Genomic DNA, 14,077 nt, shown 5'->3' with positions numbered 1-14,077 from the left:
TGAAAATGAATTGCTTGTGTACGGGAATAATCATCAAGCTTGAGCTTCTGACTTTTTAAAGGGTCTTGATTACTAGCATGGGTAGGTTTGTGTAATGTTGATGTGAAAGTAGTGATGGGGGCTAGGGAGCCTGACAGTACAGCAGTGATTGTTTCATCTCAACACACATCACACATTAGCAGAGAAGCAAAAAATGAATTATTTGTAAATAAAATGTAATAACTCAAGTGTGGCACAGATTCATGGCATTAGATTGAGCACATTGGTTTGATAAGAAAACAGTTAATCTGGTAATTTACGAATAATGCTTCTGACCTTTTTCTTGACCATCGCAGTATTTAATGTGGATGAGATGAATTTTACATGTCAAACCTGTTTATCAGAAGACTCCACAATTTGATGTGAAGTGCACGAGAAAGGGTTTTATATAAATACATAAAGAACAGGAGTCAATCTCTGGATAATAAACGGTGCTGCCACACGGCGCGCCGCTCTGACGCCTCCTCAGAGCGGCAGTGCGGCCCTGAAAAAGCACCGGTGTGTACTCCACCGGGGCTAAGGTTCCTCCTCTTTCCGAGCTGAGAGCCAGCTACATTTTGTGTGTGGCCACTCTGGGCCATGGATACAACCTCTAGCAGTTACACAATCTGTTTATTGACACCAAGCTAATTAAGTCTAGAACTTGGTTAAAGAAACAGTGGCCAGATTGGTAAGTATTCCCCTTAATTCCAGCTTGTTTCGTCGGGACGGTCGACAAAGCGTCTGTTTTTACAGAAATATCAGAAACCGCTAGCTAGCGGCTAGCTTGTTCGTAGCTAGGTAGCTAGCTAACGGTAGTTAGCTTCAGAGCGAAAATGACAGAGGGGAGCTGTCATGTCAAAATGTAGCTAAGCAAGGTTTTTAAACACAGCCACGGCCTGATAACGCTCATTTTCTAACAGCTCGGCGATTCATCATTCACTGTCAAATGTAAGTAACCTTACTGCGGTTTAAATTTTTAACACAAATGAATTTGCCGGTGTTTTTCCCGGTGTGACTGAGTAGTTGAAATCCGAGAACAAAGATCTATTGTAGGCTAGCTAACTGTTAACATTAACGGTACCGGCGTATTTAAAAAATCCTCCGACTTGTTCCCAACTCTTAAAATGAGCTTGCTACAGCCTGAAGTAAGTCGGTGAGCCGAATAGGGCCTTTTCCTCATATCTGTAAAGGTGGCAATGTAATTCCTCCCATTTTAACACATTTTACACAATAACACCGAGGCCACCGTAAGTTTTTAACACAACACAGCCAGTGTGAAAGATTTTAAAGGCACATTAACAGTCAGATGTACATTAAGGCTCACACCCATTCATAAATACACTTCTCAGTCCACTACCAGAAGGTACCAGGTGACTGCTTAACCTGTGATGCTGATTATTGTTGATTTGACTCTTTAAGGCACTGATGACTCAAGCTGAGGTATTATGCTGGTTAGTGTATTTGCTGTGAGCTCAGTGTTACTTATTTACAGATTTAAGTTGCCTCCCCACAGTATCAGCCCAGCCTGACACAGCTTCACAACAGTAACAGAAGAAAGGCACTTCACTTATTTATGATATTTTTCCTGCTGCTGTTTGCGTGATACTAATCCCTTACCCAACACAGAGGGATAAAGGAGGGAATGTGGGGTATTCCCTATACCCTGTACTTCACCTCTTGCAAGACTGGAGACTTATCAGCTGTGTTTGTGCTGACAGAGATTAACACGTGAGAGATTTGAAAGGAAGTGTGATCCTTCACGTTCAGTCTGGTCTGTAGTTTTAGTATGTATGGCTCCATGTTTCTGAGAGCGTGTCAGGGTATATCGTGGTCTGCAAATTGACAGGTATCGTGCCATGTACATTTGCTTGTCTAGTGTGTTGAATTCTACTATATTAGAGCAATTAAATAGTATATATTTCAAGTGTTATGTCTGTAAGGACATAATATTTTGTGAAATTATAATAAAGTGTTTGTTCAACCAAAAAACCCTCCTTTAAGGGTCACTGTAATTGATAATGACAACAACAATAATGATAATTATAACAAGTATAATAACTAGAATGGTACGGAGTAGAGTATATACCTCTGCCATGGCCCAACAATTACCTTTTAATTGAAACAAGCCTTGTCCAATGTCAGACTCGATAGCCCTGTATCACTCTCAATTGAAACCACCCAAACCCACTCAACCATAATTTAAGCTCACAAGATCTCGGATCAGCATCTTATTGTGCCCAGTTCTAGATACAAGCCACCTAAATACTTTTTTTTTTTTTATCAAGATCCATGCGTTATCTATTCTGGGCCGAGACTCATCTTCCATCCAAGTTTTGAGGAAATCCCTTGATTAGTTTTTGTGTAATCCTGCTGACAAACCAACCAACCAAATGGACATGGGTGAACACATTACCTCCTAGGTCTAGGTAATAACAACAACAACAACAACAACAACAACAATAATAATGATAATAATTATAATAATAATTGTGTGATACCGTTATCTGTAAGTGATGTGTGATAACAATGATTTCCTTTCCGATCCAATGTTGTCGCCGACACCAATACAATACCGATACTTTATAAAAAACCTTACTAATAACAGCGTTCGTTAGTTTTAAGAGTGCAGGGAACTCCCGTTGTTTGAACACCAACAAATTGAAGCCTAGATGGACATAAATCACTTTCCCACATATAAGGACAGTAATAAACATCGCCAATAGCTACACTTTTTCTCTATAAACAGTATATGGACTAAATGGTAAATATATAACTGAGTAACGCCTGCCAGTACCAAAGGACTCAGTGATTGACGTCTGTCTTGCCCTAACAGCATCTTTGTTTTTCTCTTATTTAGACCAACACTGCATCATCATATTCTGTATTGTGATTACATTTCAGACGCTTAACAAGGTTTGTGGTGTTTCCACAGCACATCATAGTCCTCACAATCCTAGAACAGAGATATTTTTGGATCAGAAATATAGGTATAATTGTATCAATCTGCACATCACTGTTATCCGTGAAACTGTGATATTTTCTGAGAAGGTTTTTGTACTATGAAAATCCCGTACTATTGCAGCCCTAGTTCCTGAGTCAATTTTCTTTAGCTGGCATGAATTAGTTAGGGTTTTCAGCTTCTCCTCGAGGCACATTTAGATTATTTGTGTCATAGTGTAAGCGCCAATATAACAGAGAAACTGTCCCTGAGTCATGAATGTCTCATCAGTCGAGAAAGGAAACGATATGTCAGTATGAGTTGCACGAGAGTGACCGTGGTTGACTCTGACTGTTATTTTGTATTTAGGAATATTTGCTGATCTCACTGCTGTACTTTGTTCATAGGTTACAGAATTGGGAGTGAGGCGTGTTGACCGGTGAATGCATAGAGTCAAGAAGGTCAAACTTTGTGACAATAAAGAAGGTATCTGGAAAAGGTACAGTACAAGCGTCATGTTACATCTCTGAATAAACTTTCAGCCAGTCCCATTAAGTACTTATCAGCTCTTTCTAATGTCAACATCCAGCTGTGTGACAGTGAGCATGACGGCTGTGGACGGCCTTTCGGACAGCACGGAGGTGGTGGAGATGGAGGATGTCCCGTCTCAGTTCTTTGTGGAGAAACACTCGTGGGAGGGCCTTCGTGACATCATTCACTGTAGCAGGAAGTACTCGGGAATGATCGCCAACAAGGCTCCCCATGACTTCCAGTTCGTGCAGAAGAAGGATGAGAATGGACCCCACTCCCACCGGTTGTACTACCTCGGTAAGCCATTGATGCTTGATGATGGTGCACAAAATCCCCCTGCATCAGCGTATGATTTGTATTTTCTGCATACCACGCCTTTGTTCTCCTTTTACAAGACATCAGTCATGTTTTCCAGCTCAAGGCAGAATAAGACGATTGCCTCATAATATTAAAACAGTCTCCATGTTGAATTTCTCCTTTTCCAGTTAGCACAGCCTTTTGTATTTGGTGTTGGTGACGTCGACTTTGTTTCTTTGCTCTGTGCTGACCAGGTATGCCTTATGGAAGCAGAGAGAACTCGTTACTCTACTCAGAAATCCCCAAGAAGATCCGGAAAGAGGCCCTCTTAGTGTTGTCATGGAAACAGATGCTGGATCACTTCCAGGTGAATTCCCCCTCACTTCCTGTTTGTGCAGTACCAATACCAAACAGCACAGGGTGATGGTGTCTCCCAATGGGTTGTTCCGGTGCGGTCCCATTTAAAAACTGATAGCAGCATTTTTCTTAGTTTTAGTTTCACTTCTAGATAAACAGTCCCTGAAGGGGTGCCACTGTAGCTGTCTTTAGCAACGTGAGACATGATCTGAAACTCGAAAGATATGAGAGGAATGCTTGTACCGTGCATCCACTATACAGTTACGGATGGGTCACTTCAATGTGGTTCTGTTAGGTACAACCTGAGTCACCAAAAAACTGGGATGCTGTGGTTCTTTTCACTTTGCGTGCTGTAGGCATCAAATTTCGAGTAAGTGTATATTTACAAAAAAAACCCAAAACGTTTATCAGTTGAACATTAAATATGTTGTCTTCCTACTATATTCAAATGAATAAAGGACGAACATGATTTGCAAATCATTGCCTACTTCTTTTATTTATGTTTTACACAGCATCCCTTTTTTTGAATCTGTGTTTTTTTCCACATGAATATGCTGTATATGTTAGCACACTTAAACTTATATATCCTAGCAAACTTGTCAAAAAGTCTCTTCCGCTCGTGCTGATGTTGTACACTTGGTTTCCTGATGTTTCTCTTCAGGCGACACCGCACCAGGGGGCCTACTCTCGAGAGGAGGAGTTACTGAGAGAGCGTAAACGTCTCGGAGCATTTGGTATCACCTCCTATGACTACCATGCCCAGACGGGCCTGTTCCTCTTCCAGGCCAGCAATAGCCTCTTCTACTGTCAGGATGGAGGCAACAATGGCTTCATCGTGAGTACACTTAGGAATCCTTAGATACTCGGGGGAAGATTTTATTCAGAGCAACGTGAAAGTATGCAGGTACAAAATTCCACTGTGCAGCTGTGTGGTGTGTACTGAATACTGATATGTGTCCTAACTTAAAAGGAAGGATGTTATCAAGCATCTACAAGGCAGGGCTGTGCTGTTGCTGTGAATCAGTTAATGAAGTCTTATACCTCATTTACATGAAACCATGGATACTTGTTCCTGGCTACGAATTGTTTCCTAGTCTATGTGTATTGTCATATGATCACATTATAATTAATGCACTTTTTATAATAATATAATTCTGTTGTCTAGAGTGAACCTGAATGTTCTGGTATTTAATATATTTAAATCTGGTGTTCACAAAACTTGATAGCGTTCGTGTGCATGGCATGCATTTATGCACAAGATAGGTTGGAGAAATAAGATTGGATGTCTTGATAAATATCAGAAGTATTCTTTTGTAAAGGACGTTGTTCACCTTGTTGATTCTTTGAAGAGTGAAAATGTCTGTCCGTATGTCCACAGAACTGTCATTTCCATGCTTGTATCATAAACATGAGGAGGCGGTTGTTTGTCACCACATTTAATTTCACAGAGGAATGCCTCCTGATAGAACAAGATGCAGCTCATTGTACCTATTCATGTGTGTGAAACTTTCTCCATTTAGGACAAACTGGTCTCCTCTCCTGTATCTTGACATTCAGAAGTCACTCTTCAGTTGCCTTTGACTAAGATTGTGTATGTTGGTTTTAGCAGTCTGCTCCTGTAAAGCCAGTGGAGATCAAGACCCAGTGCTCAGGGACCCGCATGGACCCCAAGATCTCCCCCGGAGACCCGGACTTCATAGCCTTCATCAACAATAACGACCTGTGGATAGCCCACATTAAGACGGGCGAGGAAAGGAGACTCACTTACTGCCACAAAGGTCTGAAAGTTCTCCGTTTCATTTGAGTTGTTTGAGTAGGCAATAAAATGTAATGTGATGAGTAGCTTCACATGCGTTAATATCCTCTTTAACTCACCATGAAGCTGAAACTGAGCTCTCCCATTTCACACTACATCATAGTAACGAAAAACCATTGGGATGCCGTATTCTTAGGGAACAGGAACAGTACAGGAGTGCCATATTCATGTTTTTTTTAATTACTTATTTATTCCTTTATTAATTCCTCTTTATTTCTACGTTTATTTTCTTATTCCTTTATGGATTTTATCTTTTTTATGGCACTCCTATGATTCCATTTATTCTATCCTATGTTTCAAGATTAAAGTGCAAGATTGTTTATAATTTGTATGTTTAGCATTATACCAGTAACATTAAATGGACATCATTTATTTATTTTTCCAGGTGTGGATAGTGTTAAGGAGGACCCCAAGTCTGCTGGTGTAGCAACGTTTGTCATCCAAGAAGAGTTTGACCGCTTCACTGGCTACTGGTGGAGCCCCTCAGCAGTGGAAGGTCAGCACTTTGCATCCTGAATACTCTCAAGTCAATCCAAAGTGAAAAAAGCTTAATTTTAAGGGTACAAAGGTACAAGCTGCTGTTTACATAGCTAACATTTTACACAGGTGGTTGCCGGTGCTGCACTGGCTTATGTGCAATCAGCATGTACTTGCATCACTCAATGTTGCTCTTGTGTGGGGAGGGGTAGCTACTCTGGAGTAGGAACCATAAAAATATCCATCAAAATGGCGTTCTAATGCTGCTTTCCAGTCAGAGTTGGAACACAAGGATTAAGACAAAACAAACATAAACAAAAAATGGCTGACTGTAAGAAACTGATGTCTCTTTGGCAAGTGCGAAAACAATTGAAAAGTCAGCAGTGCAGCCTTCTTGCATATATAATCGAAACGGAGGGGAAGAAAAAGACACAAGGTAACAGACGCCATTATGCATTTTATTACAGCGCTTTCATACTTGGAAACATGTCTAAATGTTCATTCACTAGCGAATGCCCCGAGTTTACAAGTAGGAACTCTGACTTTGAGTGGTGTTCAATCATACTTTTTCTTGTAGTAGGTCAGAAATTTCCAAGTTTCAAGTAAACACAGTTCCAAGGAACGCAATGTAAGGGCGAAACTATCAAGAAGTTTCCCCAGTCTGAAAACGCCTAATGTTACTCGGCATTTGTTCAGCCTTCTGGCTTACAAAATAGTAACTAAATGACATCCAATGTATAATTTTACCTCAACCTGTAAGTTTAGTTTTTTTATTACTTACGTACATTATTTCCTGTTTATATTCAACTCAAATTTGATTATTTTTTCTCCCTTATCAGACCCTAATGGAGGTAAAACACTGTACCTGCTGTATGAAGAGGTGGATGAGACGGAAGTAGAGATTATTCATGTTCCATCTCCGGCACTGGAAGAGCGGAAAGCAGACGCATACAGATATCCACGTACAGGTGAGTGTAGCTCTATACATTCTACACACACATACACAACCTTGGAGCATGTATATAAAATCAATTTCTTATTTGTATTTTCAGGTAGCAAAAATCCCCAGGCCACCCTGAAACTGGCAGAGATCAAGACAGATCATCAAGGAAGAGTGAGTCTTTCACTGTTTCTACATGATTTTTCTTTCTTCTCCAGAATAATAATTCGCCGTTCCTAATGTGTTCGGTTGTACTTACAGATTGTGAGCACACAAGACAAAGAACTGGCCGTCCCCTTCACCACCTTGTTCCCGGGGACAGAATACATCGCAAGGGTAGGATGGACAAGCGATGGCAAATAGTGAGTGTGAATCTCCTGTTAATAGGAAAGTGCTTATGTTTGTGATTCCTATTGATTCTAATGGAGCAGTTGCTTTCATGAATGACTGGACATATAAAGCAACCCTTCATGTTTTGTCTGCTCTGTGTCCCCCTAGTGGCTGGGCAGTGCTTCTGGACCGCAGTCAGAGAAAACTACAACTGGTCCTGCTGCCTCCAGCCCTCTTCATCCCTGTCACAGATGACCCAGTTCAGAGGCAGGAGAGTCTGGCAGCCGTGCCCAGTAACACACAGCCGTACATAATCTACGAAGAGACCACCGATGTCTGGATTAATGTGGGTGTTCTAACATGGTGCACTCTTCAGTCACCTGAAAACTTATTGTTCTTGTGATAAAGGTTCTTCTGCTGTAAAAAGTCAGTAACTGGCTGTTCTTCTCTTTCCGCAGGTTCACGATATATTCTATCCATTTATTCAAACGACAGAAGATGAGTTTACTTTCATTTGGATAAACGAGTCTAAAACTGGTTTTAGCCATCTGTATAAAATCACATCCCTGTTACAACCAGGCTGCTACCATTGGACAGAGGACTACCACCACATAGAGGGTAAGAAACTAAGAGATGCCTCTGCATTAACTTGAAATTATCATATCAAATAATCATGTAATCACAGTGTATGTCAGAGTGTGCAGTGAGTCAAGAAACATGTTGATTCTGTTATCTGCTTTCTGCAGGAGACTTCAAATGTGCAATCAAGGAGGAGGTTACACTGACCAGCGGAGAATGGGAAGTGCTGGCACGACATGGTTCCAAGGTTAGACGAAGTCCAACATAGTTTAAGTGCAGGGCCATCCGAGTTTTCTTACTGGTTTTTAAAATGGACACTCCCACTCAGACGTTAGCAAAGACACTGACATAGGTTACAGCGTTTTTGCCCTCCACTCTCCACACACGCACGCACGCACACACACACGCACACACACACGCACACACACACACACACACACACACACACACTGAAGTAATCAGAGAAACAGAGCAGCAGTGGTCAAATCCGGTGTGGATATGAACAGCACCAAACACTCTCAAAACACCAAGTTAACCTCTTTTAACCTTTTAAATAAATCTAATATGCCAGATAACAGAGCCAAAATGTCAGCCCTTTGATATTTTCAATCTGAACTGTTTATAAACATTACACAGAATTTAAGAGGTCAGTCGATACCTCACACATCATGCCTTCAATGCTATTGTCTTATCATTTTCCTCTCTTGTTTCTCTTTTCTCTCTCTTGCTAGATTTGGGTGAATGAGTCATCAAAGCTGGTGTACTTCCAGGGCACCAGAGACACTCCTCTGGAGCATCACCTCTACGTGGTCAGCTGTGACTCACCTGGAGATGTGGTCAGACTAACCAAGCCTGGCTTCTCTCATAGCTGCTCTGTTAGTCAGGTAAAAACATTTCTCTTTTTACCTACTTGTCCAAATACACAAATACACATTTCATCAGTCCATTAATTTATTCTCTCATCCAGCTGTTTATCCGCCCATATCTGTAATGGCTAATCCATTAAACAGTGTTGCCAACTAAGTGTTTCACAAATTAGATTCTACGTCGTTAATCAATCAAAATGAGCTTTCAGTTTTGATAATAGAAATCAAAAGAAGGAATTCTCCCAGTATGTCTTTTTTTCTCCACTTGAACTTACAAGTCACCAGGATAATGTCAAGCTTTTGTTGGAAAAAAAAACTTATCTTTTTAAAGGAGAAACTGAAAATGTTAATGACCGTTGTCAGGGGAAAACCAATGATCTATTGATGTTTAAAAATCCTGATGCAATAGCCTAGCAATGGCATAGCTGTCAGTGCTGAAAAATCAAAAATCAAATAAAATGAAATGGAAATGAAATCAAATCGTGAATTTGGAAAATTGTGACATCCCTATTGCTTATTGATATTCCTTTCCTGATGAGCATTTTTTGGCAGCTAATGACTAATATTTGAAAAAGCAAAGGCTTTAGTAAAGGTAATGGTCAGAATAATATCTTGTAACATGATTCAAAATGTGAATTTGAAGGCAATATGAATAAGTGACTCAGATTTGACAGACTACTGTGACTCAACACAGACGGTGCAGGTTGTGTGTTTAGTGTGAGTGCAGCATATTGAAGGTTTGAAATAGTTTTATCAGAGAGACCAACTTTAACTGCTTAAGAACAATAAAAGTTAGCATTCCCTAAGCCTTTCTGTTCACCTCCTTGTTGTTTATTATATAGTTTCCCTGTTTATTTTGTAAAGCATTCTGCATATTTCTGATATTTGTCCTCTCTCTCCCTCTGCAGAACTTTGACTTTTTTGTCAGCCACTACAGCAACGTGAGTACACCTCCGTGTGTTCACGTCTACAAACTGACCAGCTCAGAAGGTGACCCACTGCACATGGTACCTGAGTTCTGGGCCAGCATGATGGAATCACCAGGTAAACAGGATGTGACTAAACCAACTGCCAAAAACAAGTTTTCTGATTGAGTTTGTCTTTACATAACTGGACTTCCCAGAGAGAGCAGTCTTGCCAAGTGTGAAGGTTGTCCAACTATCTGTGGTTTTATTTTTGGAACAATCAATAGAGACGAGTCTGTCGGGGAAGGTTGAGGTCTGGCTTTGATTAAATGAAGGACGGTCAGTTCGATCTACAATGGCGTTCTCCAGACAATCCTGATGACAATCAGATTATGTGGTGATAAAACATTCAGGGCATCGTGAGTGCTTTGCGCCAGTGTTGATTGCCGTTTATTATTCATTAAAAGTACGAGGGATGAGGAAGCTGTCTTCTTGTGTGTTTGAATGCTTCGCAGATGTGTTAGGATGGCAGCTGCTGTGACTCTCACAGAACAGTTCCTGAATTAAAGTGCACCTGTACCCTAATTTACAACCTACTGTACATTTTTTGTGCTGTAATATATGGTTTTTGCATTTTTATTTTTTTGTCAAGTGCCTCTAGGAGTTGAGGCAATCCCTGATCGTTTTAGAAAATACCAACCTAATGACTACATGTGTAAATGTGTCTTCCAGGTTGCCCGGGAGATTACAATCCGCCTGAGATTTTTGACTTTCCAGGGAAGTCGGGCTTCCAGCTTTATGGGATGGTGTACAAACCTCACAACCTACAGCCAGGCAGGAAACACCCGACTGTTCTCTTCGTGTACGGAGGCCCACAGGTTCGTGCATGTGATGTTGCTTGTTTTTGTGTTCGCTAAATGTTGCTCTGACCTTTCCCAACAATGCGTGTGTGTGTGTGTGTATTCAGGTTCAGCTGGTGAACAACTCCTTCAAAGGGATGAAGTACCTCCGTCTGAACACGCTAGCCTCTCTGGGCTACGCTGTAGTTGTCATTGACGGGAGGGGTTCCTGTCAGAGGGGCCTTGAATTTGAAGGAGCACTAAAAAACAAAATGGTAAAGAGTCAGATAACAAAATTAATTCAGTAGGAGCATTTAAAAAATAAATGCGGTAAAAAGATGCACAACTAATCTGCTTTTTGCCTCTTCAGGGCCAGGTGGAGATTGAAGACCAGGTGGAGGGGCTGCAGTACGTAGCGGAGAAGTTCAACTTTGTGGACCTGAGCCGTGTTGCCATTCACGGCTGGTCCTACGGCGGTTTCCTCTCTCTCATGGGTCTCATCCAGCGACCCAACATCTTCAAGGTTAGGAGGCATCTTCGTCCTTCAGAACTTCTGTTATCCTGAAACCATACGCTCGCTTTCTCAATGAGCGTTCTCTGCTGTCTCCTTTAGCAAGAAAGAAGACCATAGTTTGTAAATCACTATGTGATACAGATTCAATAGAATTAATTGCTTAATTTCTTCAGTATGAAGTTTCCAAACTGAACTTTTGATGTAGTTGCCACTTGCATCCACATGGTGTCTGTGTTGTACAATGAGTTGACTGAGAGCTCTCATTCAGTAAGGATATCTGTAGATACATCCTTCCTCCTCTGCCATATTCTTTGAGTTGCTCTCTTTCAACACACTGCAAGATACTGTGTTATTCTTTTATTTTACATTCTTTCCCACCTGACTATGTTGTGCTTCCCTGCCAGTTGGCTATTGCAGGCGCCCCGGTGACTGTGTGGATGGCCTACGACACAGGCTACACAGAGCGTTACATGGACGTGCCTGAGAACAACCAGCAGGGCTACGAGGAAGGCTCGGTGGCACTGCATGTGGACAAGCTGCCCAGCGAGTACGTACACACGCTAAAGCAAGCAGGCCCGTTAGTGTGGAATTACCATTTTTAAGGCCAGTGTTTGAAAGTTGTAAATATTTCAGGTATTATTGCAACTGGCAGTCAAGTCGAGCCTCAGTGTAAATGCACCGAGGAAACCCTGAGGGCCTGATAAACGGCATGTTGGAGCCCTGCTCTTGGATGCTGAAGTCAAACTAGAAAATTTCTTTGGATCCATGAAGGCTTTTTCACTGTTGTTTCATTTCATTTCAGGATTTGCACTGTACGTCTTACTATTGTATGGAACCCTATCATATCGTAACAAATCGTATTAACCATGTAATCCTCTTCTTTCCAGGCCCAACCGTTTGCTGATTCTCCATGGATTTCTAGACGAGAATGTGCACTTTTTCCACACCAATTTCCTAGTGTCACAGATAATCCGGGCTGGGAAGCCCTACCAGCTTCAGGTAAGCATCACAAGCCTTATTACACCCATTTACACATTTTTCTGAAGTTGTGTTAAATTTTTCCGACTAGGTTGACATGATTAACATAACAGCATAAATGTCTTGCTATCTTGGTACTTCATATGCACAGTGTCATGTTCAATGGTTGTAAAATACAATAGATTGATCATATTTAGGATAAAGACTGTCAGGATTTCACAGTACACAGACATGTTGTAGAAATCAGTGTGTAATTTGGTTTCAATTTTCCAGGTATATCCCAACGAGCGACACAGTATTCGCTGCCCTGAGTCTGGAGAGCACTACGAGATAATGCTGCTGCACTTTCTACAACAATACCTCTGAAATGAGACAACAGGGGAGAAGTGAAGTCTAGTTTCCCCTCTGTCCTCCTTTACCCCTCCAGCTCACCGCCCATCTTTACTCTCTGACCTCCCCCATCCTGACCCCGACGTCTCCAAGTGTTCACCGTGTCACCGAGAGTCTATCAGACACTCTGCAGCCACTCTCTCCTATGAACTAGTCATGTAACTTCTCCACTATACTTCCCTCTTTTGCGCTCTCTGTCTGTTGTTCTGTTACTCAATCGCTCGCTCGCTTGCTCGGTCTCTCCCCCTCTTCCACCCCCCTCGTGTACAGTCTGGGGTATGGTTTACGAGCACAGAGATTTGGTGTTTCACCCTGAAAGCTGAACAAAGACAAGGACATATGGAGAAATGTTTGCAGGCTGTGTCACATTGACTCATCGCTCACCCACGTCCTCATCTCCGCAACCATAATGGTTTTTGCCAAATGTTATCGTGTTGTTTTCCCCCTTGCTCCACCTGTTTTATTCACTGGAGTCAGCGGTAGAAATGGGGTTACAGTTCACAGATATGAAGCTAAATCTATACAGATATTTGCAGACATTAGCTGCCACACTATAATACATTTGAAAAACACAGTTTATCTCACACAGACACTCAGAAACACACTAACACAAAATTGCAATATCCAAACATAGCATGAGTCTGTAACTTGCAGTGTGAAGAAAGGAAGAAAAGCGCTACTCTTCCCCTGTCCACTTGTTTTAAGTGTGTGTTGTTTAAAATAAAACATTTTATGGATTTTTATTCTTTTATAATGAGCGCCGACAGACGCGGCTCATTGATGTTCTTGCGCCGTTTTCTCCCCTCACATCACATTGCTCGAGATGTCTGCTTGCCTTCTTAACACATAATTTATATTTGCCAAAGTACCTCTTGACTCTTGATCATGCTGGTATTTCCTTTTTTTACTGCAATAAAGACAACAGGAGGGTGAGCACTGGAGTCTTACAACAGCTTTGTACCACCGGAATACAATTTGTACATGATGATGAATAAATGTATGAATCAATCACATGCGCTCTTTGACTGCAGTCTTCATTTCAAGCTGTTGCAAGTTATATATGCATGGTACATATTAGTTACAGCATCTGCTGCTCTGTCGCATGTTTCTATCTTATTAGAGAAGGCACTGAACTGCAGTGTGTTTTCCCCACTCTAATCCTTAATTATACACCTCCTATTCACATCAGAGCTGCACCTGACCAAACCACCGCTACAGGGGCTTTCAAGCACTCAACCATGCACAGCAGTCAAGCAACAGATGTTGATCCCTCTGCCCCCTTCCTTTGTGGACAGCACA

At 41.5% G+C, this 14,077-nt stretch overlaps 1 protein-coding gene across 2 annotated transcripts; it reads left to right on the top strand.

Annotated features, from left to right (window-relative positions):
- The first annotated feature begins 587 nt into the window (after positions 1–587).
- On the top strand, positions 588–13,791 carry LOC141016682 (dipeptidyl peptidase 9). 2 transcript variants are annotated; one of them, XM_073491195.1, is made up of 21 exons: positions 588–709; positions 3,367–3,458; positions 3,549–3,787; positions 4,042–4,154; positions 4,806–4,979; positions 5,754–5,922; positions 6,346–6,456; positions 7,277–7,405; positions 7,490–7,551; positions 7,639–7,739; positions 7,876–8,053; positions 8,166–8,325; positions 8,454–8,533; positions 9,018–9,170; positions 10,061–10,196; positions 10,790–10,935; positions 11,025–11,171; positions 11,267–11,419; positions 11,815–11,957; positions 12,298–12,409; positions 12,662–13,791. In XM_073491195.1, the coding sequence occupies exons 2-21, from the start codon at positions 3,403–3,405 to the stop codon at positions 12,752–12,754; spliced, it is 2,655 nt and encodes an 884-aa protein (XP_073347296.1). In that variant the 5' UTR covers positions 588–709; positions 3,367–3,402; the 3' UTR covers positions 12,755–13,791. The 2 variants fall into 2 exon arrangements, with proteins under 2 accessions (XP_073347296.1, XP_073347295.1); XM_073491194.1 differs by having other exon boundaries at positions 597–709; positions 5,751–5,922.
- The last annotated feature ends 286 nt before the right edge of the window (positions 13,792–14,077 follow it).

The sequence above is a fragment of the Pagrus major genome, chromosome 21 (genome assembly GCF_040436345.1).
Source record: "Pagrus major chromosome 21, Pma_NU_1.0".
Classification (NCBI taxonomy): domain Eukaryota; kingdom Metazoa; phylum Chordata; class Actinopteri; order Spariformes; family Sparidae; genus Pagrus; species Pagrus major.
The sequence above is the reverse complement of the archived record's forward strand: the minus strand, read 5'-3'. Positions and strand labels throughout refer to the sequence as shown.

What these genes read in the sequence shown, in the direction of transcription:
- LOC141016682 (XM_073491194.1), top strand. Translation starts at nt 3,403, where the DNA reads ATGCATAGAGTCAAGAAGGTCAAACTTTGTGACAATAAAGAAGGTATC. An exon ending in ATACAGATATCCACGTACAG is followed by an intron (nt 7,406 to 7,489) that starts GTGAGTGTAGCT and finishes TTGTATTTTCAG; the next exon opens with GTAGCAAAAATCCCCAGGCC. An exon ending in TGGCACGACATGGTTCCAAG is followed by an intron (nt 8,534 to 9,017) that starts GTTAGACGAAGT and finishes CTCTCTTGCTAG; the next exon opens with ATTTGGGTGAATGAGTCATC.